The 27,215-nt window shown below is 36.7% G+C and overlaps 2 protein-coding genes and 1 long non-coding RNA gene across 3 annotated transcripts in view; 1 reads left to right on the top strand and 2 right to left on the bottom strand.

The window, feature by feature from the left end:
• Positions 1–292: 292 nt before the first annotated feature.
• LOC140161650 (galactose-3-O-sulfotransferase 2-like) lies at positions 293–9,490 on the bottom strand. Its single transcript, XM_072184950.1, has 4 exons — positions 9,420–9,490; positions 8,581–8,692; positions 4,635–5,016; positions 293–2,588 (listed from the first exon to the last, which is right to left on the bottom strand). The coding sequence occupies exons 1-4, from the start codon at positions 9,488–9,490 to the stop codon at positions 1,822–1,824; spliced, it is 1,332 nt and encodes a 443-aa protein (XP_072041051.1). The 3' UTR covers positions 293–1,821.
• A 1,396-nt stretch (positions 9,491–10,886) lies between these two features.
• Positions 10,887–21,445, bottom strand: LOC140162494 (uncharacterized). The gene is made up of 4 exons (XR_011860306.1): positions 21,229–21,445; positions 20,959–21,065; positions 16,281–16,506; positions 10,887–10,969 (listed from the first exon to the last, which is right to left on the bottom strand). It is a non-coding gene; the product is annotated as an uncharacterized lncRNA (long non-coding RNA).
• Positions 21,030–27,215, top strand: part of LOC140162490 (uncharacterized) — a 111,133-nt gene continuing 104,947 nt past the window's right edge. The window contains exon 1 of the mRNA XM_072185731.1: positions 21,030–21,140. The gene's annotated coding sequence lies outside the window, so the exon portion shown is untranslated. The remainder of the gene's footprint in view (positions 21,141–27,215) is intronic.

Below are 27,215 nucleotides of genomic sequence, written 5' to 3' on the forward strand. Positions count from 1 at the left end.
AAACATTCAAACATTACAACTTCGAACGGAATGAATTCATTCATTAAAACTCATGTTTTGATCGCATACGGCATTTTATCTAAAATATATTTTGCTTAAACACGGTCACTTTACACACCTTTTTACAAGTTTTATTATGTGGGTAGACCGTTATTGCGTCATTCTTGTTATGCATATTATAAATAAATTAGCACGACTAACAACGGTTCTCCTGCAGTGTAGTGGATTCGTTACTGGGACTGTGATCAGGTGGTCTAGAGTTCGATCTCTTTGGTGCCGTTATTTTTTTTCATTTATCCCTTTTGAAATTTCAGATAACACCTACGACGGCAGGTTTATCGATTCTTATTTTTTTAATTATTATCCATTATAAAATCTGTGAGATAAATTAACAATGTCTCACGATACTGGTTATGGCTTACATTTTATATACACCTATTTGAACACAAACAACGTAATGTATGTGTTTTGCGTCAAAACAAAGTAATCATAATAATTTTGTATTAGAAAATGAAGCTCACTTTATTTCAGTGTCAAACAACCATTTGTTTCAGGTTGTTGACAAGTTAAATAGTATTTCTAATTCATTTGGATGAGAACGTTTCATAGAAATGAATTCCTCATTTAAAACAATGTGACAGTTGGTTGACACGTTTTTTACATACCTCCCTGATATGTAAATTTCCACTAGTGTATGTATAGCAACACTTTCCCATGCTTAACTCAATTTGGCCAAAGTATGGACTTGGGTGGCTTTTGTATTAATCATATATTCATATATGTGTATTCGTTTCCGATAATAACGTGTGTTTGAAGGAAATGTTACTAAAAACAGAGTCGATACTCCTCCACTGTTTATCTCTCAGTGGCCCGATCCCGGGGGCCCGATGTCATGGAGGTATTTAATGTATCTTTGATAGTAATAACTGTATAAAGGAATAACTATTATAGGATATAGCAAGCTAACTATTCCTGTTTACGCTGTAAACAGTGCCAAGTCTGGCAGAGCGGAAGTGGAATATCTTCAGGAACTCTCAACAAGAGATAATTTCCATAGCTCATAATCAACCTTTGACCCTTGACCCTAATATATCGCCCAATCATACTGCATTTATTACTGTTCATTTTCCTATACACAATACACAGTGCTCTCACCATTGACCTGTGACCTCTACAAACAGTGTATGTTAGAGGTATGGGGCATTTCCTAGTTAACGTCACTGTGTGAAAAATAACCGGCCAATATTTATTGTGCTCTCTGAAATTCTAGCAAATATAGTTTTGTAACATGTCCTTAAGTTTTAGCTAATTTAGAATATATTGGTGTTTTAGTAAACCTTGGTGTTTTAGTAAGGAAGGCACGGCATGGCCTGCAAAATTCCCTGTGTAAATCGAATGCAACTTTTAGTAACTATCACTCACTTGTTGACCGATCTCATCAGAAGGGCATTAAAGCTAAAGCACTAGACTGATATTTTTGTAATTGCTGTCAATCAAGAATAATGTATACATTACATGTAGGCTAAAAACTGAGTATCTGCAAATGTTCGTACCTCCCTGTTATGTAAATGACAGATAACAGCAAAAACAGCTCCCATATATGTCCATAACTTTGGTCAGTGCAGCGAGTCAGAGGATTTTAAGTGGGTGATTATTGATTGGCAAGAGCCATATTTGGGCATAAGTGCAGTCCACCATTCAATGTGGAGGATAGACTAGACTTTATCGATTGATTTTGCTGGAGTAGTTTCCTGTTAACCAGGTTTAAGTACTGCAAAGGTCGAATAATGTTGCTGTGCAGCATGACTGCACTATGTACGGTCACGTAAGATGGTATTTTGATTTCATTTTCCTTCGCAAGAGACCTGTATAAGGCAACTCGGTTCTTGTCATGGCTACACATTGTGAGTCATTTTGAGCGGCAGGATTCAGTTCAAAGCTTTCCACTTTCACTCCTGGAGGATGCCATACTCTGGCGCTGTTGTCTCTAACCTGAGCGATGCAGTATGTATAAAGCTGCTCATTCCGTTCTATAAGTTCTGTGATTTCTCTATTCATGCGCTCTTCTCCAAAGTCCCGCACTTTTTGCCAGAAAGTTTTGTTGAAATGATCGTATAGTTTGACATCTCCTAAATTCCACCGTCTAATTTGCTCTTTCATTAGAGGAGTGATATCATGTATAACAGAAGCTTTGCTACGGGCATTTAGCGTGAAATACACAATATCATCCATGGTCAAACACATGAGATCTTTAAATAAAATCAAACTTTCATGGAAGTATTCGGTCATCATGACAAGATCAAAACGTTTGTCCAGCTTTTCGATCATGGCATCAATAACAAACTGGTCATCCTTTTGATGGTTTTCCAGACCAAAATCAAACAGCATGGGATTTTTGCCGCGATCTTTTCCATCATATTGGTCGTAATATTTTCGAGGATTCTCCAGAAATTGTTTCAGTGGATTTATTTCATTCAAGTGGTAGATGGTATTGTATTTGATGTAAGTAAATATAGATTCGTACATGGCCACGGGTTCACGTAAGATGCTGACGTAGACAGAGTCTGTGGGCATCACTTCTTCCATACCTACAAAGAGAAACAGTGAAACAGTTCAGTACCTGCCTAGACCATGAGGCGTGGTTTTCTTTTAACAGTGGCCTAGCCAGCTTTTCGAGTGGGGGTGGGGTCACTGAGTATGACTCTTCTGTCTGATGGAATTAGACTTGGGTCTAGGATACTGACTGTGACTCTTCTGTCTGATGGAATTAGACTTGGGTCTAAGATACTGAGTGTGACTCTTCTGTCTGATGGCATTAGACTTGGGTCTAAGATACTGAGTGTGACTCTTCTGTCTGATGGCATTAGACTTGGGTCAAAGATACTGAGTGTGACTCTTCTGTCTGATGGAATTAGATTTGGGTCAAAGATACTGAGTGTGACTCTTCTGTCTGATGGCATTAGACTTGGGTCAAAGATACTGAGTGTGACTCTTCTGTCTGATGGAATTAGACTTGGGTCAAAGATACTGAGTGTGACTCTTCTGTCTGATGGAATTAGACTTGGGTCAAAGATACTGAGTGTGACTCTTCTGTCTGATGGAATTAGACTTGGGTCTAGGATACTGAGTGTGACTCTTCTGTCTGATGACATTAGACTTGGGTCTAGGATACTGAGTGTGACTCTTCTGTCTGATGGAATTAGACTTGGGTCTAGGATACTGAGTGTGACTCTTCTGTCTGATGACATTAGACTTGGGTCTAGGATACTGAGTGTGACTCTTCTGTCTGATGGAATTAGACTTGGGTCTAGGATACTGAGTGTGACTCTTCTGTCTGATGACATTAGACTTGGGTCTAGGATACTGAGTGTGACTCTTCTGTCTGATGGAATTAGACTTGGGTCTAGGATACTGAGTGTGACTCTTCTGTCTGATGACATTAGACTTGGGTCTATGATACTGAGTGTGACTCTTCTGTCTGATGGAATTAGACTTGGGTCTAGGATACTGATAGTCCTGGCCCTGTCCTACAGACCCGTATACAATTGTCAAAGAGGAAAGTTTGAAAGTTGATTCGAGTAGGGTATGCATAGGTCTTCCAAATTCTACTAGGTGGAAAATTCCAAACCCGGGCAAACTCTGTATATGGTCATTTTTCGAATTATTGTCATTTCACCTGGCTAATATGGTGATTTATGGTCGCTTTGGGTGGCCATCTTGGATTTCAGGTGTCCTGGACCTAAGATATCCATGAAACCTCCTTCATTCACTCAGCCAGCCTTGATTTAGTGGGGATAGACACCTCAATGACCCTTGTAGGTCAAGCAGATTCCGAATTATTGTCATTTCACCTGGATAATATGGTGATTTATGGTCGTTTTGGGCGGCCATCTTGGATTTCAGGTGTCCTGGACCTTGTACATCCATGAAACCCCCTTCATTCACTCAGCCAGCCTTGATTTAGTGGGGGTAGACGCCTCAATGACCCTTGTAGGTCAAGCAGATTCCGAATTATTGTCATTTCACCTGGATAATATGGTGATTTATGGTCGTTTTTGGCGGCCATCTTGGATTTCAGGTGTCCTGGACCTTGTACATCCATGAAACCCCCTTCATTCACTCAGCCAGCCTTGATTTAGTGGGGGTAGACGCCTCAATGATCCTTGTAGGTCAAGCAGATTTCGAATTATTGTCATTTCACCTGGCTAATATGATGATTATGGTTGCTACGGGCGGCCATCTTGGATTCCAGGTGTCCTGGACCTCAGACATACATGAAACCCCCTTTATTCAATCAGACAGCTTTGATTTAGTGGGGATAGACACCTCAATCACATCCCTAGGTCACGTAGTTTCAGAGTTATTGTCATTTTACCTGGTTCATAAGTACATTTTGGCGGCCATTTTGAAAAATGGCTATATACAGAGTTTGCCCGGGTTTGGAATTTTCCACCTAGTAGAATTTGGTAGACCTATGCATACCCTACTCGAATCAACTTTCAAACTTTCCTCTTTGAAAAATGTATACGGGTCTGTAGGACAGGGCCTGGACTATGAGTGTGACTCTTCTGTCTGATGGAATTAGACTTGGGTCTAGGATACTGATACTATGATACATGATGTATGGAACCTACCCTTTTCGCTGAATCTTGTATGGTGACACAAGATATTGTACTCCTTTGTCGGTAGCTGTAACATGAACATCTTATTAAAAGGTGATGACTGCCCTAGATGGTCCCCATCAGAAGGTATAACAAAGTCCAGATCATTCTTCTCTCCATATCGAAACAAGATATTCTGTACTGTACTGCTGCTGCATTTGTGCATTTTGAAGAAAACAATATTTTGACGAGGCAAGCACTGCTTGCTTGGTGTTAATGTTTGTGTACTGTGTGGTTGTGATTGTGGTACAGGTGTTTTGGAGACGACGGTCAAAGCGGGTTGGTTCAGATGACCTCCATGGTTCACATTTGTCCAAATGATGTGGTCCGTTGAAATAGTACTTCTGTTGGGTTTCTGTAGAAAGCGATCAAGAAGATGTTTTTATAATAAACAATTTGGAGCTGGTGTATTGAAGGTAAACATGCTTAACTACAGATACATTTACTGAAATATGTTTAAACATGTATTCATTAAGAATATGCCGTGACGAATCGTTATATGTGACCGGACACTACGAATCAGCCGTAAAGTTTTATTTCGTTTATGGAATATATATATCATAAATTAAACTTCAAAATGGTATATCATTTTACTTCAAACGATATCTAGAAGCGGGGTTATGGTTTGTTGAACTCTGCTCCTTAAAGAAAAATGGTACCCTTTTTGGTTCTCTTTTCTATATTGCTGGTAATAAATATTATACAGTTAAAATTGGTGGTCATTTCAAATCATCCCCGAGTCAACGAGGTTCAGGAATGTCCTTTCATTGTTAATTGTTGGTTTACAAAATACAATGCTTTGTAGTCCATCACTTAAACAAGATTTAGCCAATGCAAAGACTGGAGCTATTTAAGGATCCTATAGAAATAGGTAGAGTATTATTATCCTCTTCATCAACAGAATTATTGATTGGTTTAAACGCTATCAAATGAGAAACATATCGCAACATATTGAGGTACCTATGAATATGACCTTCACGCACATTTTACACTATAACTCAGAATACAATTTGCTGACTTTACGGCTCATTCGTAGTGTACGGCCGCATATAAATGGAAGAAGGCGGTATCTTCGTTTTCAACAACTCTTCCTATACCTTTGTACACGAGCCAACCGTTGTTAAACCGTGATGAGCCCACACTTTTACTGTAGCGTATACGCGAATGCGAGCGAGACTACGCGTTACGCGAGAGCCCGTAAAATTCGTCATGCCTGGAACCTTTGTGCGTATGCCAGTTTACAAGTTGAATTCAGTATTTTTCAGGTAGCGGCTAAACATTGCCGTTTTATTCTGTACTTTTATTGCTGATATCAAAAGAGAAATCATCAAAGTTTTTGTCATACTGCAGTTACTGTCCGTTTTCCTATACACAATACACAGTGCTCTCGCCATTGACGCGTGACCTCTACAAATGACGTATGTTGGAAGAATGGGCACTTGGGCATCATCATCATCATCATCATCGACATCATCATCATCATCACTTTCTACATTTTTTCTAAACAACATAGGGCCTACCGTTTTAATAAGATTTTTTTCTTGAAATGCATGTAACTATAATTATTGTTTAGAGCGTGATGAAATAAAACATCACGATTTTCATCACAAAACAAATATAATGCATAAGAAATCGTTTGTTTTAGAGCGTGATGATGAAATAAAACATCACGGTTTTCATCACGAAACAAGTAATACATAAGAAATCAATTTTTCGTGAGTGATGAAATAAAACATCAAAATTGTCATCACGAAACAAAGTAATACATGAGAAATCGTTTGTTTTAAAGCGTGATGAAATAAAACATCACGATTTTCATCACAAAACAAAGTAATAGCCCTACAAAAGAAATACATTTTTCGAGAGTGATTAAATAAAACATCACGATTTTCATCACGGAACAAAGTAATACATAAGACATCGTTTGTTTGATTGCAATCAACCGCGACAGTTCGTCTCACACACATAACAATGCACTGCGATCAAATAGGTTCAAATAAATAAATAAATAAATACCGGTTCAAATAAATAAATAAATAAATAAATAAAAATAAATAGGTTGATGACAACATTTGATTGAATGGACTGCACTGCGCCATGATTACGTGCACCGGTTCAAATCCTTTGTTTGGAGCCAATCAATAATTTCACGTACAGCCTCTATGCAAATTAGAGTTTACACACGCTGCAGCTGGGGTAATCGACCGAAGCTGGTTGCCGTTAGTGATCGAATGCATGAGCTTATTTGCTTTACTGAATCGATTTACTGGATTAATTTCCTGTTAACTGGGTTTAATGCCACAAAGGTCGAATCGGGCTTGCCATGGACCATAAGTGCATCATGTAAGGCTGAGTGGCAATGATTAACTGATATTCCTCGTAAAATAATCGTGAATTATACGATATTTTGCTTCTTTTCGTTGTTGAAAGGGATTCAATCATGTTTCGCCGTTGTTCATCACCGTTTAACAACTCGCGTCCGGCGCGTCTGCGTGGTTTACTTCGCTCGCCCTCGCGAAGTAAACCACGCAGACGACGCGGCCGCATCGTTGTTAAACGGTGATGAACAACGGTGAAACATGATTGAATCCCTAATACATCATTTCGCAGAAGAGGCCCTTTTTGTATTATATGGTGTTTTTGAACGTCAGAAATTGTAATGAACCAGTCAACTCCAAATTCTAAAGTCGTATTTGCACAGATACAGGGTGCCCCCTCCCCCCCCCCAAAAAAAAATGAGGAGCCTTATTACGTCTTCCTTTTCTCCTATTTTAGAAAAGTTGAGCAAATATATTTTGGTATGTAAAGAAACCTGTAATCGTTACCTTTAATGAACCGAAAAAATATTTCAATCCGTATCCGTTTTTCATTCTGTCCACGGATGTGGTTTGGCTAAATCAAGGTGAAAATGAGTACACGTCATCCTTGTGCGCCAGATACTTGCGAATGCAGCAGTATTACGTTTGCGAAAATCTTGGAGGCTAGCCGGTGGTCCTCCTTCATAGACGTCGCTTTGGATTTTGCCTCAAAGGAAGAAATCAAGTGGTGTGAGGGCTGGTGATCTTGCAGGCCACTCTACAGAATGACCCATCTCAACAACTCTTTTTGCATACGTAGACAGAGTTGAGAACGGATACTTTCCTTTAAAAGGTCATATTTTCAAAAGTTGTGAGCCGATTGATATAATTGTTTTTCTTTTATTAAAGGTTTCTTTACATACCAAAATGTATTTGGTCAACTTTTCAGAAATGGGAGAAAAGAGGGCACAATTTATTTTGTGCACTTTAATAAGTTCAGTTATAAAACTATAAAATTCTGAACAAAACATGTGGAGTTAACTACGGTATAGTACTAAAGAGATGATGTATTTCTGTTTAACAAGTAGAATATCCATGTCTTTTTCCTTCTCTGTTTTTGCTTCTAGCCTGCATTTCTTTACTCTTTTTTTTCAAACAACCTGAACTGAAGTGAAATTTTTTCCTTTTCTTTTTTCTTTTGTTTTTCTCTTTTTGTTCCTCCTGCTTTTTCGTTCTGTCTGTCTACAGTTTGAGTCAATGTCATATGCTTAGGCGGTGGAAGCGGGCGTTTTTTAAAAAAAAATTTGTACAACCTAAAATCATGATAGAAGAACAAATCAAGCAATAATTGCCGTTGCATCTTTCCTTTGAACACGCCGTGAAAATGCCGTGTTTTGGGCCCTAATATGGTAATATTGCAATATTTGGCTTGCCTTGTACGCAGTGGCTCATCAAATAACAAAACACTCCTGCATTTAGCCTCAAATAATCTGAAATTGATATTGTAAAACTTGAACTAAAAATATGCTCGTCCCAGACCCCCGCTCTAAATTTGAATGCTTTCGTCGCCATTGGTCACATGTGACATTATTGTAAGTCAGCTCATATCCTTATTCATGTACCTCTTGTGAAGCTGCTGGTTCACCTGCTTTTGAGTCTGTTTGTGTCTGTGGTTGATCGTGTAGTTGCTGAGACAAGAAGGTTCGTATACCCTGATGGGCATTTTCAACATTCCTGCAATTAAACAAAGGTATTTTTCAAGCAGATAAGTAAAAACATTCATAGGGTGTCATCGCTAGCTTTTGCAAGTTTAGTAAACATGACCTACATCACAGATAGATCTGTGTCTACATCAACTATCTGGTTTATCAGGTTTAGTAAACATGGCCTTCATCAACTATCATGTGTGGGAAATGCCATGTGTCAGTACATTTCATGTTATTTGTTAACGAACTCATATTTCTGGTAAGAGCCCGTAAATCGATGTTTGTCCCCGACATGGGACACATTGCAGCTTAAGAAAAATGATGTTTTGGTTTATTACACACTGCATTTATTTGATGCAAACTTTGTTATCAAATACAATACACCTGAAAAGTGACTTGAACGAAATGCGCTTCTAATCTACATATTCTTGGGAAGAATTGCTGACATAAAATTTGGCATGTCATTGGGTAAAATGATTCTTACTGTGAGTACATGCGTAAAAATGTTAGAAAACATTAAAATGCCGGAGATTTGGTCCGGCATTTTATACAAAGTGTAACCGTAAATCATGAAATTAGCTGATAGAAAAACCATACGGAAATAATTGTCTATTCATGTGTATAACAGATGTCCAAACAGCGGTTGTTTATATTTTATAAAAAAATGTGCAAAATATATACCAATTATTCACTAATTTTACCACATTTATAAAAAACTTTCGCGCATCTGCCTAATTACTAGTTTGCACACTTACACATGACAATTAAGCTGTGGATTTCCCACCGGCTGTTCTGTCCTTTGTTCTAATTTTCCCCCACAAATCATACCCTGATATAAAATTTCGTAAATAAATATTATACATGACTTGTATTGTCACCAATCCTACCAGATTAGGTAGTTTTTATTTTCGTTTGTCAACTCTATTTCAACTAGGCAATCTAAAATCCATTTTTATCCCAAAGTAGATTATTAAATCCAACATAATGCTATTTGTATCCGATAACAAATAATATTTATTTATCTTTTTTTGATAATGTTAAAAGGGCATTTCGTGATCCACAGCTTCATCCCCCCCCACTTTTCTCAAAAAAGTTGAGACTTTTATATCACTGGAAACCTCTGGCTACATAATGTTTATGTACAAAATATTTCTTGCAGATAAATTCGTTTAGCAGAGATATCGTTTAATTTGAATTTCGTTCTGGTGCACCAGAACGAAATTACAACGCATTGTCTATGGAGCAGTGTAATACACATAATCATGCATAACTCGCGAACGCAAAATCTGAATCAACTGAAATTTTGGGAATAGGTTTTTTTCGTGGATATCTAATGAAAAATGACATAAATAGAGGATGCTAGGATCACGAAATACTCCTTTAAGGTAATGTTTCACCCACTTTGGTTAGTAGCGACTGTATCCGTATTTTACCCGATTTACACTCTCTACAGGTGTCATTTTTGGGCGGGTGCGGCGTGCCGCACCCGCCCTGTATTCTCTGACTATTGACCTACTTTCTCACATGCCGCAGTGTTGAGAAAATATTCGTGCCGGTTATATCCCAAACACCCACAGAGGTGATAGTTTACGGCTAGTTTTGTAATTATTACTTGATTTTGATATGTAAGTAATACGATAAAGTCGTCATAGGCAGTAATGTGTTTGTATTAAAAGAAATAACAAAAATAATTATTTAAGTAATAGAAATACTATTTGGAATTTGCAGCAAGATTTGCAGATGTTTTTATTTGAACAGTACCAGTTCACCAGTTTTGCTAGTTTTCCTAATCTTTGGGCTAAATTAATAGCATCGTGAAGGTCATATATATCATTTTATACTGATAGCTTCAGCATGTACTTAAATATACAGCTTGTATGTGCATTGTGTTCAGTGTGTACATAAGCTATTTACTTTTCAAATCTTGTGACAAATAGTGCTTGCTAATGCTTGTATAAGGTATTATAGACAAATTATTAGAATGCATTTGCACCAGTAGAAATGGCCCAGGTTGAATAAAATAAATAAACATATGAATGAATATTTTATTCCCTGGATTATTTTTGTTGGGACAAAATAATGATATAGTTTGACGCTTTGAAATACAGTTATGTTAATCATAATAAAGTTACAAAGTTAAAAAATAATATCGAAATATTGTAAAATCAAACTTTTCCCCTCATAAGTTGTATCAAAACAACATATTGAGGAAATTGAGGAAATTGAGTCTGTTTGTGTCTGTGGTTGATCGTGTAGTTGCTGAGACAAGAAGGTTCGTATACCCTGATGGGCATTTTCAACATTCCTGCAATTAAACAAAGGTATTTTTCAAGCAGATAAGTAAAAACATTCATAGGGTGTCATCGCTAGCTTTTGCAAGTTTAGTAAACATGACCTACATCACAGATAGATCTGTGTCTACATCAACTATCTGGTTTATCAGGTTTAGTAAACATGGCCTTCATCAACTATCATGTGTGGGAAATGCCATGTGTCAGTACATTTCATGTTATTTGTTAACGAACTCATATTTCTGGTAAGAGCCCGTAAATCGATGTTTGTCCCCCGACATGGGACACATTGCAGCTTAAGAAAAATGATGTTTTGGTTTATTACACACTGCATTTATTTGATGCAAACTTTGTTATCAAATACAATACACCTGAAAAGTGACTTGAACGAAATGCGCTTCTAATCTACATATTCTTGGGAAGAATTGCTGACATAAAATTTGGCATGTCATTGGGTAAAATGATTCTTACTGTGAGTACATGCGTAAAAATGTTAGAAAACATTAAAATGCCGGAGATTTGGTCCGGCATTTTATACAAAGTGTAACCGTAAATCATGAAATTAGCTGATAGAAAAACCATACGGAAATAATTGTCTATTCATGTGTATAACAGATGTCCAAACAGCGGTTGTTTATATTTTATAAAAAATGTGCAAAATATATACCAATTATTCACTAATTTTACCACATTTATAAAAACTTTCGCGCATCTGCCTAATTACTAGTTTGCACACTTACACATGACAATTAAGCTGTGGATTTCCCACCGGCTGTTCTGTCCTTTGTTCTAATTTTCCCCCACAAATCATACCCTGATATAAAATTTCGTAAATAAATATTATACATGACTTGTATTGTCACCAATCCTACCAGATTAGGTAGTTTTATTTTCGTTTGTCAACTCTATTTCAACTAGGCAATCTAAAATCCATTTTTATCCCAAAGTAGATTATTAAATCCAACATAATGCTATTTGTATCCGATAACAAATAATATTTATTTATCTTTTTTTTTGATAATGTTAAAAGGGCATTTCGTGATCCACAGCCTCATCCCCCCCCACTTTTCTCAAAAAAAGTTGAGACTTTTATATCACTGGAAACCTCTGGCTACATAATGTTTATGTACAAAATATTTCTTGCAGATAAATTCGTTTAGCAGAGATATCGTTTAAGTTGAATTTCGTTCTGGTGCACCAGAACGAAATTACAACGCATTGTCTATGGAGCAGTGTAATACACATAATCATGCATAACTCGCGAACGCAAAATCTGAATCAACTGAAATTTTGGGAATAGGTTTTTTCGTGGATATCTAATGAAAAATGACATAAATAGAGGATGCTAGGATCACGAAATACTCCTTTAAGGTAATGTTTCACCCACTTTGGTTAGTAGCGACTGTATCCGTATTTTACCCGATTTACACTCTCTACAGGTGTCATTTTTGGGCGGGTGCGGCGTGCCGCACCCGCCCTGTATTCTCTGACTATTGACCTACTTTCTCACATGCCGCAGTGTTGAGAAAATATTCGTGCCGGTTATATCCCATGACAGATTTTTAAACTTTGATATGGAAAGATACCACAGCCCTGTTGTCTCACCAGAGAAGATGAGCAGAAGTCTTTCTATCTGATGATAAAAAAAACTCTAGGTATGATTACGAAAATGTTTTAAATAACTATTATCTACAAAAGTTTTATAACAATGTTTCATATAAAATGTTAACATAAAACGTCTTCTGTTATGATGTGAAGGGTTAATATAAAAACAGGGAAAATCTGTTCCAACTGACCAGCAAAATCAAGGAAAATATGACACAACCTCCAATGGGGGAATAACAAACGTATAAACGTATATAGTTAAAAACTCTTTTAACTTTGTTTATACGTTTTGTGTTATTCCCCCATTGGAAATCGATGTTGCGTCATATTTTCTCTGTTTTTAATTGTGAACTTGACTTACTCATTCTTTCATTTCTCTTGACAATTTTTCATTTGCCCGCCCTATTCCTTTTAAAGGAATTTTTATTTAGTTTACGACTCACGCACAACACGCTCATTTCACAATCACAATATATAAATATGTGACGTGCCATATCAGAAGGAGACACTTCTGGACAAAATGATGTTAGTATAATGTTTAAAATATTGTCTGATAGTTTCAGACCAGAATATAACCGACATCTTGTATTTTTGAGACATTTTTCATGGTGATTCCTACTCTCAGGCCGAAATCTTAATTTTCAATTTTATAATACCATAACTTTCGAAGTCAATATTTTCGCTTATGAATGTCCGATTTCATTGGGGAAAACGGCGCTATGGAGCAAAATATCTCTATGTTTAAGATATGTAAAAACCTCAAAATTGATAACCTGCCAAAATGTGACTCTTTTTGACATGGCACGTCACATATTAAATATCACTCCAATTAGAAAGTTGACAGAGTGAAATGCTGCGCTGCTCGTAGGACAATCAATCTCCGTTAGTTTGCAGAAAGAATCAATGAAACGTGCGTTCGGACCCCAATTAATAATTAATTAATAATTAAATTAATTTATTAATCTAGTGCTAATATCTTATATGGCATACTCGACATCTTGTATAATGGATCTACATGTCCTGGTTTCGAACCTACGAGTCTCATCTAAGAAATTTTGCTCATATATGTGGGCAGCATTGTCCCAAACATTAATATCATACTGGAAAGGTTTAATATGCCTGCATCCGTATTTTGCTCGATAGGCAGTCGTAACTGTAAAATCGAAAATAAACTAAGATAATAAACATCAATATTTTAATATCATTTTTAACATTAAATTTAAGGGAACTGAAATAAGCGTTTTGAGCGTTTCGACAGCATTTTTTGTGGAACATGAGAGCACATCAGACCTATCGAATTGCATTCTGAATACGAAGAATGTCTTTTTTAGGAACTTTCACGATATAATACATTTTATGACAAATTATTAAAATTTGATATAAAGTAAATTTTATAAATTTAATGATATAGTCTTAAAGTGTATGTAGCTGGGAGGAAAAGCCGACGATCAATTGAAAATTTTGATCTTTCATATTGAAGATATGGATTTTTTCCCCAAAAATACCTATTTTGTTTTGGTGTTTTGGGAAAAAAATCCATATCTTCAATACGAAAGGTCAAAATTTTCAATTGATCGTCGGCTTTTCATCCCACCTACATACACTTTAGGTAGAAATCATCAGATTTATTAAGTTTACTTCAAGTACTGTTAAATATCAAAAATATCAATTTTTAATGATTTGCCATAAAATATGTATTACATTGCGAATTTCAAAAAATCAAAAATATTTGATATCAGAAGTAGACATGATCACATTTTGAACATGTGAGAGGGCGGGCTTCGTTAAGCTTACTTGTGCACCAAGACCCTGTCTTAACTGTGTAATCCAATAGGAAAATGAAGAAAATTTGGATTTTGACCCTCAAAACTCCAACCTAGCATGATTTTAAAAAATCTGCATTTGAATAATATTTGATGCTATCAAGTAATGAAAGCTACATTTTATGAAACATTAGCACATTTTTGTAAAATGGCCCATCGTGCTCAAAAATTTAGCCATAAAATACATGTACACATGTTAAGACATAAGAAGCCATTGATAATGCTGGGCACACAATTTGGCCCATTTTAGGACATTCAGGCGAGCATACTTTTCCTCATAACATTGCCAATTATAGGCCTACATACATGATTGACCCCTCATTTTTTAAGTTAAACGATTCTCTTTTTCTTTATAATTCTCTTTTTAATGAAAGCAATTTTAGATGAATTTATTAAATTTCAAAATTTTATGAACATGCCTATCAGAAGGACATTCTTCGTATTCAGAATGCAATTCGATATGTCTGATGTGCTCTAATGTCCCACAATAAATACTGTCCAAACGTTCATACCAGCCCTTAAATGAAATTTCTCCACGCTTTATTGAATGGCAAGGTCACTGATAGCGTTCTGCCTATGTTCTTTGTAAAGCTGATATAAGAAAAGATAATTTATTCAAGTACTCTACTTGAATAGAATAAATCATCTTTTGATAAATGATAGTACTTGAATGGGTGTATTTTGTTATAAGATACTAGTATTTACTATAATCATTTAGTAACATTAAACAAAAATATGTGATGCGATCAAGCAAAATCAGTCGGCATTCGAAAATATTTAATTTTCAGTTTGTTATAGGATAGTAAAAAGCATTTACAAATCTGAATTTTGCAGAAAACCCCATTGAAATTAAACAACCAGTTCCAAAGATATGAGCAATTAAAGAGTTCCAAAACAACAGGAAACAAAAGGAAATATTTCCGTTGTATGGCTATATCTCAAAATCAATATTTCCCAGTTCCGACTGATTTTGCTTGATCGCATCGCATATATGGAAGCGAGCAAAGTCTGCGTGAAGTTCATCGTCTCGTTCCTTAATGTTACTCTTGCTTTCTTGCCATCGGTGGCCCTTGTATTGGGGTCTCACTTGAAGTGTTGGTCGTCATATGGGAGTCACCGGCCTTAGACTCACTCTCTAACACTTTTACGTCTTCCAGTCAATCTGGTGCCCTTTGCTCATGTCAATATGTTAGTTGATCATGTTGATCGCCTACTTGGATCTGACGACTTTGGGTTTATGTTTTGGAGTTTGCGTCCAGTTTCATCAATGTATAGGACATCACAGTCTTTGTAAGGGATGCTGTTTTGTCCTTTGGGGAGACAAGAGATCTGCGTAGGGCATTTTGCTGTTTAAAAGCTGTGCTGACACCTGCATTGAAGCGGCCAGTTCCAAGTCAGCGATCAAGGAACATATTGATAAGAGCAAAAGGCACCAGGGCAACTGGGCGAACGTTACAGTGTTAGTCTAAGGACTTCCCTCGTAGGATCTTGGAAACAATCCATATCAGAACTAAAAGACTGAACCGTGACAGATGGTTAGACATTGACCCTGTTTGGGACAACCTCCTGAACCCCCTGGAACCAAGGAGGCCCACAACATCTTCTTGTTTGACGTCATCTACATCTGAATTGTCTCAACAACATAACTAGCATCAACAAATCTTCAGAGCAATAACATCCCCTGAAGACGACGGTTGACCCACGCCATCCTTCAAGAGCAGAATGCATTTACGTCTCTGATGCTTTTCTGTATCCCTTCATTCTTGTTGTTCCTAAGCTGCTGTGAACCACTGATTGTTTTGATACTGCCTATATAGAATTGAGTTCTTGACCTGTGCCACTTCTCATAGGCTTTTGTTTACTCTAGCATGTTATAAAAAAATCTCTAATTCCTTACCTATTTGCATCCCTAGTGAGTATAGGCACATCTCTACGAATCATCTTTATTCCATTAAAGACTATTGCCACCACTGCCAAGACGCACAGTACCAGGAAGCACACTCGCCTGTACCTCATCATAACCATCATCTTTAGTAGCTACCAACTGCTACTAAAACTGCTCATAGTTTCTACAAATCAAAAGTAACCACGGTAACGATGATAAAATTCATATATCAGCGTAACTGGAAGTAGAAACAAGGAAACACGCGTTATTGAAATTTCAAAATATCAGGCCTTGCCGTTTGAGGCAAGCGATGGAGGTTATCCACTTCACTCATGTGTGACTTCTAACAAAAGGCGCTGGTTCCCATAGTAGTCCTCATTCAATCCAATTCAATGCATGACCTCGGAGTTACCTGCACTACTTTGGCTGGCTATTCTGAAACAGTTATGGTACTTCTTTTGAAACTCCTAAACAAGGTATAGTAGTCGCTGATAGGATATGCAGCTTATAGAACTGGGATAACCTATATTGCTCTCGCTCGCCTCCGCTCGCCGAAACATGATTTCTTGAGAGCGATTTTCTACTCGCCATTGACAATTGACACAAAATATCACTCGCTGCAAATCTTCCAAAATCCACTATTGAATCAGTCAATTCAGCGCTTCATCGATTTGGTGCCCCGTTCAAGCAGAGAAAGTAAAAAATTCAAAATGAATGTATAAGTACCCTTTTAACATATGGCGCTGCTTTTGCATGAGGTACTCAACAAAGTGTAAATACCATAGACTAATAAAATTATTTTCCAACAGCCAAAGTCCCCGTGCCGATGCTGTGAATTCTCGCATATTCGTGAGGGCCGATCATTCTATCGTGCGTTTCTAACAATCACGCCAGCATGTAAAAGAAAATGTAAAAGAATGGATCCAAATATTATAAGAATGGATTCAATTTGAGTTAACATGCATGAAAATTTAGAAAAAGAGTAGCAGTTAGTTGCCAGATTTGTTAGTCGTGACTGTAATAATCGAAAGATATACAACATATATCGATATTTTATTATCATTTAAAAGATTAAATTCAAGTCAAGATAAAGTGTACTTTTATTCTACTTGTCTGAAATTATCAGGACTGTTGCTTACTTTTCAGATATAAAACACGAGTGTTTCTTGGAAAAGTTAATAATACATTTTGCCTGACTTCTTCGCTAGGTGATTTGGCCTTGGATCAATCGACCGAAGCTGATGATATCACTCTCTCCCAACCCACGGTCCCAGTCTCAGCTCTCCAGGACTGATAATGCGGCAGCAGACCTTGGACTTATAATCAGTTTACCCAGAACAGAATGTATGACCATCAACTGTCAACCCCAGCCTCCTCTCCAAATGTACGGAACCCACATTAAGCATGTAACCGACTTCAGTTATCCAGGCTTCATGATGAGGACTGGGGTCTACTCCCTATTCCAGAAAAATACGGAACTAATTTTTATCCTGTTTTGCCAAATAAAATATAGCTAAATTATAATCCTTTAGTTTGTCCTAGCTAGCAATAACATGGGTTTTAGGGTGTTTTACGTATGCTGTGACAATCAAGCCAAAAGACCTGTACTAAGACTAATTTAAATTTATGCTTTGTTTTGTTTCATTCATATAACCAACCATTTAATTAAAGTAACACAAAAAAGATTTTGAATGTTTAGACTTGTTCCAAGTCAGTGATTTTTGTGACCCGATTGTCAGAAAACATGCAAAAATGCACGTTTTGGCTCTTTTTAAAAAAAAATTAGTAAAATAGTGAACTTTTTCTTTTATCTCCAGTTAGGACAAAATGAATGATTAAGATCGGGTTATGTTTCATTTGACATAACTTGATAATATTTTTTAGTCCCAAAATATTAGTGCTCTATTTTTCTGGAATGAAAAGTAGTAAGACACGGAAAGCTCTTGCTTGGACAGCCTTGGAAATTAGAGCACCTGTGGAAAAGTCCTACCATCCCGATTTCCACTAAGGTAAAACTGTTTCACACAACCTGCGTCACAGTTTTACTATAAGGCTGTGAGTCGTGGGTTATCTCTAAGGATAAGAAACTAAAATCAACTCACTTAGCACATCCTGCTACCGTATTATGCTGAACATCAAGAGAGTAGACAGAATACCAAATTCTACCATCTACAATCTGATAGAGACAGCACCACTAGTTGAGAAAGCCAGGGGTCGTCAACTGAAATTTGTAGGGCATATATTCCGCTTGCCTGACGATGAACCAGTATACATTGTATACTATGTCCCAACTCATGGCAAGAGGTAACCCGGACGGTAACGAACCTTGTTCTGGAAATACATCCAGTGTTTTTTGGGGGATAGGAACAGCATGCTGAGTCAAGGTCAACTATCAGCAATGGCTCAATACTGATATAGCTGGAGAAAACTTGTAGTTGCCTGATGCGCAGCCGAAGGATGATGATGATGAACAATTTTACGGGCTCATTAATATAATTTAAGGTCAAAGGTCAAACTTTTCAATTGATTTGACGGCTTTTTATCCTAGCTACATTAAGTACATATCATTAGATTTATAAAGTTAACTTCGAGGACAGTTAAATATAAAAATATCAAATTATCAAATTTTAATCATTTTGCCATAAAATTTGTATTACAGTCATGGACAAAAGTTTGGAATATGTTTATTTTTGTATCAAATGCAGTTTTTAATCATAATAGGATCAGGTTTATTGATCTGGTGATCAGCTCAAGGTCACGCGCGCGACGTGGCATTCTCTCGACCAGGTTTGCGACAAGAATGCCTGATGGATCATTGGTCAGGCATAAGAAGCCATCGTGCTATATTATGCAATATGTGACCCGGCAGCACAAACGAGCCGTAAATTCCCTAAATTGTATTCTGAGTTATGGTGTAAAATGTGTACGAAGGTCGTATTCATCGGTCACTTAAGCTGGCGCGACATCCGTCTTATTTTGATAGCCACAACACCAATCAATATTTTTAATCCTATTATTGAAGTGGATAATAAGCTTCTACCTTAGATGGCTATATAACTTTTAATAGCTCTGGTCTTTGTTTGCTTTTGCTAAATCATTTTCAAGTGGTGGGTTATTTGTATAGGTATGCATAACCAACAATTAACAATGAGAGAACACTTCTTAAACCTCGTTGACTCTGGGGATGATTTGAAATGACCGCCAATTATGACTGTTTGATATTTATTGCCGGCAATGTTGAAAAAGAGACACACATAGAAACGAAAAAAGCTATAATTTTGTTGAAGGCGCAAAGTTTAACTAACCATAACTCCGCTTCTGGATATCGTTTGAAGTCAAATGATATACCATTTTTAAGTTTATGATGTTGATTTTTAAACACGAAATAAAACAAAATTGACCGGGGAGGAATTTACGGCTCATTCGCCGTGGACGGTCACATATGTGATATGGAATGGTACCTAAGACCCGTGGTCCATTTTGCTTGGCTGATGGGTCGTTGCTGGTACGAAATCTGCACTTAAAAGCAGGGCTATGCAAAAAATAAAAAAATATTCCAAACTTTTATCCATGACTGTATGTTGCAAATATCAAAATAATCAAAGTTATCAAAGTTTTTGATGGAAGGAAATTAATACTAAGCAGCAGTAATTATTATGCCAATGCAATAAATTGATCATACAATTATACTTGTTTGTATACACTTGTTTCTGTATTTTTTTGCTCAAACCCATAATGTTATGATTTGCTTTATCACGAGTGCCTGCATTATTATTAAGCTGTCAATAAAAGCACTCTATATGCTTGTAGACGAGGTTTTACGGTGCATGCAGGGGTGGGGTGGGTGGGGTTGTGTGGGGGGGTGGTGGTTGTGTGTATGCCCTGACTCATTCTTTTGGGAGGGGGAAAAATTTTTCAATCATCCGTAAGAGGGTCAGTCATTTTCAGATCTCCAACTATCTCCCACCAAAGTATTTATGAACACTTCCTTTCTGCTTGAATCCACATGGGGGAAAGTATTAAGGTGTGTGGCCTTAAAAGTGGCGATTCTCCTCCCAGTATTCGCAGTGAAATTTGCAGTTTAAAAAATAAGGGTTAGCATGAAAGCCACTTTCGGATAATTACTATATCATTATAACAAGTCTGTCACCAATCTAACAATTGTTGTGGAGTCCCAAGTTCATACCCATTTGAGGCTGACGCATTTTTTTACAGACAGTCTGGAATTGCATATTTCGGTTTCAGCTATTTGCCCCGAAAATGTCACTGGTAAAGGGTTCCGATTGGAAAGCATTCCGCTTGGAAAAGCATTCCGCTTGGAATGTAGATAATTATTGTTGTTGTTGTTATATCAACCTTTATTCAGGAATGCAAAATACAAAATATAAGCAATGCAAGAATACAAGGAGGAACAAAAACCCAGGACAAAATCTGGACAAGATGCCCACATTAATGCAGGGTGACATATTATACATTAGCAAAAATACACAAGAATATACAAACAAGCAGAACATATTGTTACAAACGTTGTCGAACTGTCATCCGTTTCAACTCTTCATATTTTGCACTAAAATATTTGTCCTTGACTTTGCAACCTAATGTTAATCTAGTATGGTATTGAAGTATTTGGTTTTCAGGTGATTATCATGACCTAATGGTTAACAACAGTGTTGACTTTTATCCGACTAACCTGCTCAGTGATCCAGGTGGTGCAATCTATAGAAATTACGAATACCCTCTTTGTTACTTGTAATTCAGCAGATCGTATGATAGCTTGATGTATTACGTGGTGTATGTCTGCAATGGTATAATTATATACATATGATATAAGTAAAAAGTACATGTTCCTTCATAAGAGCCGAGAAGACAAAGGTAAGTCTATATAGATTTGCATTTGCAGCTTTATTTTCACAATTATTATATCAATGAAAGTCGATATTTTACATGGTATTTTTCTTACCGCGTTAGTCCTTCTCCTCATAAGTTGATCATGTGCAACTTCCTGCGCGATCACGTGTCCCCCACACGAAGTACTGCACGTCACCGCTTATCAAAGTGTCCATGACTTTCGGCGGCACTTTTCAAAGATGTGGGTGTAGTACGCTTGCATCACATGAAATAAACAAAAAAAAAAAAGGAACTAACCCCCTTAAATAATGACCATTATTCAAAAACGGGTGATTATATTACAAATCTGTAAAATGCGTTGGAAGCAGAATGTACTTATGCACATCTGGTCTTTCTATTTTAGTCATGCGTGTATTTCCCCAATGCGGCCCATACACGATCAAAATATTGACCAGTATTGAGGACCCTAGATGCATGAGTGGATACAAAATCTACCATTGTGCGTGTTCAATGGGTAGATTTTGTATCCATTCTTGTATCTAGGGTCTTTGATATTGATCAATAAGATTGAACGTGTATGTGCGGCATTACATCTCATTCAGGTTGACAATGTATATCAGACGGAGTGAAAATAATTTAGGGTGATACTGTGCTTCACATGCAAAAAATAGTATCCCATGATTCTCCGTAATGATTGTTCTGTTCAGCTACCTGTAGAAAATGTGTCAGCCCCTACCTCCATCAGCATGGATTGGATTCTGCCTTGTTGCAAGAACTCAATCAGGCTTGCATATAATCCATTCTATACTTTGTATGTGTTTTGGGCGACTGGTACCACTGATTGACGGCGCATACTTGGTTAACCTATTCAGTTTACTTGTAAACCGTTGGTAACAGCCTACATGCGTAGATTCTTGTCATTAAGTTGGTCAGGAATGCCATGGCAGATGTATGCCATTCTGTATCGTAATGTACCAGGTTCTTCCAGGCGGCGATCCCACACATTGTGAAGAAATTTGAGCCTTCCATCAGGGTCTGTCTGCCACCGAAGAATCTAAAAGCGCTTTCCTTGATATTGGGTGTATGAATTTTGCACAGTTCTTGTCTCTTTGCTGCTGGTCTAATGCCTGATAAACTCAAATATGTGCGTTTAGTCTGCATGGTCTCATAAAATTGTCATTCTGAGTAGACATAGACCTGAAAAAGATAAGAATCTCACAGGTTAAAACATAATTTAGAATGATGATGTGATAGGCACATATGTTGCAGTTATTTAACGCCAGGCCACATTCGATGCCATGTAGAAGCATTCATTCATTCATTCATTCATTCATTTTCATTCATTCATTCATTTTATTCGGCTGCGAAACAGGCGACTACAAAGCTTGTACCATGTACTTCGATCTGAAGCCAAAGTGGTAATGGCATCTTGCAGTAGAAAGTTGTCGAAATCCCCCAACAGTTTTTGCACATAACACAAGTAGGATATTCTTTGCCTTCCAGGTCTTCATTCCATGTAATGGGGTGTATAGAGCATATCTTTTGTATGGTTCATCTTCATGCATCCTCAAGATATGTCTCAAGCATCGTAGTTGTCGTGGTGTGACAGAGTTGATAAGAGGCACAGTGTTGGTAATGGTAATATAGAAGCATAGAAGTAAAAAATAATTCTAAATGTACAGAAATTCTTCAGGGTACAAACACCTTTACAGTGATGATGTATGGGAAGTACTTAAATCATGCTCTGCTTTAGAACATGTGTAGACAAACTACGGTGAATTATGTGCGATCGGCCTGACTCTCGGAGTTATTTAAAGCCATAATTCGTCGGCTGTATTCCATAGTGGCGTATAGTGATTTTTGGTCATTTTTTGAAAATTGGCACATATGTTTTTAATGATGTTCTCTTTCATTTTTCTAAGTCTCATCAGTCATAATTAGCTAATTAATTAGTAATTAATTAATTAAATGTGACGTTTAGTTACAAATTGACATTTTTGGTATTCCATATTGGCGTATCGACCATACGCCACTTTTTATACATATTTTATAATTATGAAATATCGGCAAAAATGAAAAACATCGTATGTCATAGTGGCGTACGCGTATCGGACCTATACGCCACTATGGAATACGAACGACGAAAAGTAACGCCATAGGGATTACACGGCGACCGAGGTGGCGTACGGTTAACGTAAGGTTAGGGTATTGCGTTTTGTTCGTTTTCCATAGTGACGTATAGTTTTATTGTCAGTTTGCCAGCAATAGTATGTATTTATTTCTTTTGAAAAATATATAACAATAAAACCTATTTAGTTTACTACAGAAATTTCACATCATTTACAAAATATAATGAATGTCTGATTTACACAACTCGATTTTAAATTGGCATTTCTTCAAACCCGATTTTCTCGAAAAGTTGTTTATTCGCGGCGCCCCACTATACGCCACTATGGAATACGGACGACGAATTTCTATTTATCTAGGCTATGTCAATCCTCTGTTGGATGTAGCCCTCCTAATGATTACTTCAGACATTTCTATCTACTGCTACTCTCGCCCATGTTGTGCCAATATATGTTATATAATATCTCCACCTCCTCTTCTCTCTACCTCTTCTTCTTCTATTTCCCATTCTTGGTTGCCTTTCTAATTTTTTTTGTCCATCTGTTATCATTTCTTCTGGCAACATGTCCGGCCCATCTCCTTTTTGATTTTTTGATTTTTCTCTGCAACACCGGTCAGCTGTCTGATGGTTGAGCGCCTTAATTTGTCTAGCAGTGAGATGTGTAACATTTGCCGTTCTATTGCTCGTTGGGCGGATTGTAGTTTAGTTTCTAAATATTTAATTAATGACCCTGTTTCAGAGCCATACATCATTGTTGGACGGACACACTGATTATATACTTTACTTCTGAGTAACATAGGTACAGGGTGAGTCAAAAAAAGTGCAATAGAACAAAGAATCGATATTTATGCAAGAGTCAAGTCGAACTTTCCCATTATTGAAAAAGTCTATAAATGCCACACTCAATAGCCCCCTTCTTTGAAAATATGAAGTGAATCGCGACTACCGTTTAATATTTATGAGTCCTTTTGCTGCGATACCCAATTTCGTTATTTGTCCACGAGGTACCATGTATTTTGAATGAGAGCACACAATGCAAGGTAAAGGCACCAGCTCTGAAACCGACTTTAACTTAAATAAGGTTGATTTTTGCCTTATTTTAATTTCTTTTTTCTGTTCAAACAAACTTTCTAACATTTCTTTAAGTCCTCCATACCTCACTCGACTCCAACTGAAGTGTTTTTATAATCCCAATATGTCCAATTTACTGTATATTTTGTAATTCACTCCACTTCAATTTCATTTTGACATTTGAAAAACCCGCCTAAAAATTTGTATGTTTTTGATAGAGAATAAACATCTTTAAAGTAAAAGTAAATTGAAAATAACAACAAATAATGTTTCTTCTCCTTAAAGTAGACCAAGGGCAATAACACTTTCGGTGTTTCATTTTATTCCAATGCCAATGTGGCAGTTGTTCCATATCTACCTTACACAGAGTGGGCTGACATTCAAATTTTAGATGTCTCTTGGACAAACATTGAAATTGGGTATCACTATAAAACGTGTCATAAAAAGAAAACGGTATGCTGATTCCTTGGTTTTTTCACACAAGGTCACTAATGGATATATCATATATAAATTGTTTTAAAACCTATACGATTCAACTCGGTTCTTAAATAAAAATGGATTCTTTTCTCTATTGCACTTTTTTTGACTCACCCTGTATATTTTTGCTGCATAAGATCTTCCAAATCAGCCCCATGCTGCTTTTATAGTTCTCAATACTTCTTCCTTCGAAAAATCCTAAAATATGTATACTCCTCAACTCTTTCAATTTCCTAGTCTTCAATGATGATATTTTAATCTGTTTTTTTTACTTGGTGCGTTTTCAATCCCACCTTGCTTTCATTATTCAAGTCATAAAGTTGTGTGTTCATGACTGTCACTGTTGAGATAGTAAGGGCAAAGTCATCTGCAAATCGGAGGTCTGTTAATTTTTCTCCATCAACATTGATCCCTGAGGTAGTTTTTGGAAGATAGCCTCCATAGCTTTTGTGAATATCTTTGGTGACAATGTGTCTCCTGGTCTAACTCCTCAGGATATCTTAATTTCAGAAACGTCACTATCCAGATGGATTCGAGATGTTGCATCTGTGTATAATTATATCATCCAGAATACAAACATACCCTTCATTTATACGTATTTCTCTTAGTGCTTGGAAGAGATCCTGATGTTCTATGGAATCAAATGCTTTCTCGTAATCAATGAATCCAATACATAGGTCCAGTTGATATTCGTTTGATTTTTTAATGAGTTGGTTTATTGCAAGTAGGTGGTCTATGGTGGCCTCTAAATCGCGCCTGCTCTGGTGGTTGATGTTCATCCAGTTCTTTCTTTGGTCTACGTTGGAGAATTTTGTGAAAATTTTGTAAAGATGTGAGAGAAGACTAATCGGTCTGTAATTCTTGATGTTTGCTTTGTCTTCCTTCTTGTGAAGAAGGATGATTTTTGCTTCTTTCCAAGATTGTGGGATGCATTTGCGGGTGATAATTTGGTTAGACAGTTTTGCTAGATGGGTTATTACTTCACTTTCTCCCTCCTCGAGAATATCCTTTCTAATCTTGGTGCCTTGTTTTTCTTCATCTCCTTGATTGCTGTTTATACTTCACGAAATGTGATGTCTGGTAATTCTTTTTTTTCTGGTGAAGTTATTTTGGCTTCTTGGCTCTTGGCCTCTGTGTGTGAAATATACAGTTGCTGATAGAAGTCTGAACATATTTTGAGGATTTTATTCCTATTCGAAGTTGGTGAAACATCTTTTTTGCGCAGTTTTTGGATTCTGACCTTCTTTCGACTTTTTTCATTAATTTCTTTGGGACCTTTTCCCATTTCCAGTATGTTTTGAATCTGTTTCTCCTTCCTCTTTCTATTTCTCTGTCTTCGTTTCTTTCTGGTTGTTTTAACAAGTTCAACATATTCTACTTTTTCTCTTGCTGACTTGTTATCTTTTTTCCCTGAGTTGCTTTCTGAGTTAAATTGGTCGATTTCAATATCCTCCTCTGTCTTCTGTTTGGAGTTTTTACTTGGGGATGCTACTCAGATGCTGCCTCTTCTGGGATGATGTTTGTTATCACATCTTTCATATATGTTGAGATGTTCATCTTCCAAGATATGAAATCTATTTGAATTATGAAATTCTTCCTTCCTTTCTCTTTAATAGTTTAAGCAAGTTAACTTTCTTCTTTCTCTGGCTCTTGATGAATTTAAGTCTGGCTAACTTTCTGCTGATGTGAATGCAGGCTCTCACCATTCTGTGGTCACTAGCAATATGTACTCTAGTAATGACTTCACAATTCCTCTCTGATTACTGAGCCATAATTTACGATCTTTTAAAATGAGTTTTAATTAAAGTTATATTAAGGCTTTACATTTTAGTTAAGATAGTGTTAAGAGTGAGTTTTCTTACATTTTACCTGATTAGTTGGGCCTAAAATGAGCAGAAAACTATCCTGATAGTTAATACTACTAGTTATTTACTTATTTACTTATTTATATATTTATTTATTTATTTATTTATTTATTTATTTAGTTAGTTAGTTAGTTAGTTAGTTAGTTAGTTAGTTAGTTAGTTAGTTAGTTAGTTAGTTAGTTAGTTAGTTAGTTAGTTAGTTAGTTAGTTAGTTAGTTAGTTAGTTATTTGGAGCAGAGTGCTCGATGCATTAAAGCAGAGCTAATAATACGAGTAGAACTTGTGGAACGGAAGTTGTAACTCTGAGTTTCACGCTAATGCGATCATCAGACAACTGATGGCTATACGCTACTTACCGTACGCCTTATCCTATTAATGCGGACGTGATAGAGAAATTTGGTCTGTCGTAGAGGGCGACATGAGATGGGTATTGCGGACATGAGAGAAATACTTACGTAATATCTTTGGTGAAATTTGCGAGGGTGAACTTGTTCTGGTGTCGGCACTTTGATACTAATTCCGATCTTCTGTTGAGTAGTTTTCCTTTGTCCCCGTTGA

The sequence above is a fragment of the Amphiura filiformis genome, chromosome 10 (assembly GCF_039555335.1).
Source record: "Amphiura filiformis chromosome 10, Afil_fr2py, whole genome shotgun sequence".
Classification (NCBI taxonomy): Eukaryota; Metazoa; Echinodermata; class Ophiuroidea; order Amphilepidida; family Amphiuridae; genus Amphiura; species Amphiura filiformis.

Excerpts from the sequence above, each read along its gene's own strand:
- LOC140161650 (XM_072184950.1), bottom strand. The coding sequence starts at position 9,490 with ATGATTTGTGGGGGAAAATTAGAACAAAGGACAGAACAGCCGGTGGGA. Across the intron at positions 5,017-8,580 it reads AACCAGCAGCTTCACAAGAG|AAACCCAACAGAAGTACTAT; the intron begins GTACATGAATAA and ends CGCTTTCTACAG. Across the intron at positions 2,589-4,634 it reads TACAAGATTCAGCGAAAAGG|GTATGGAAGAAGTGATGCCC; the intron begins GTAGGTTCCATA and ends TTCTCTTTGTAG.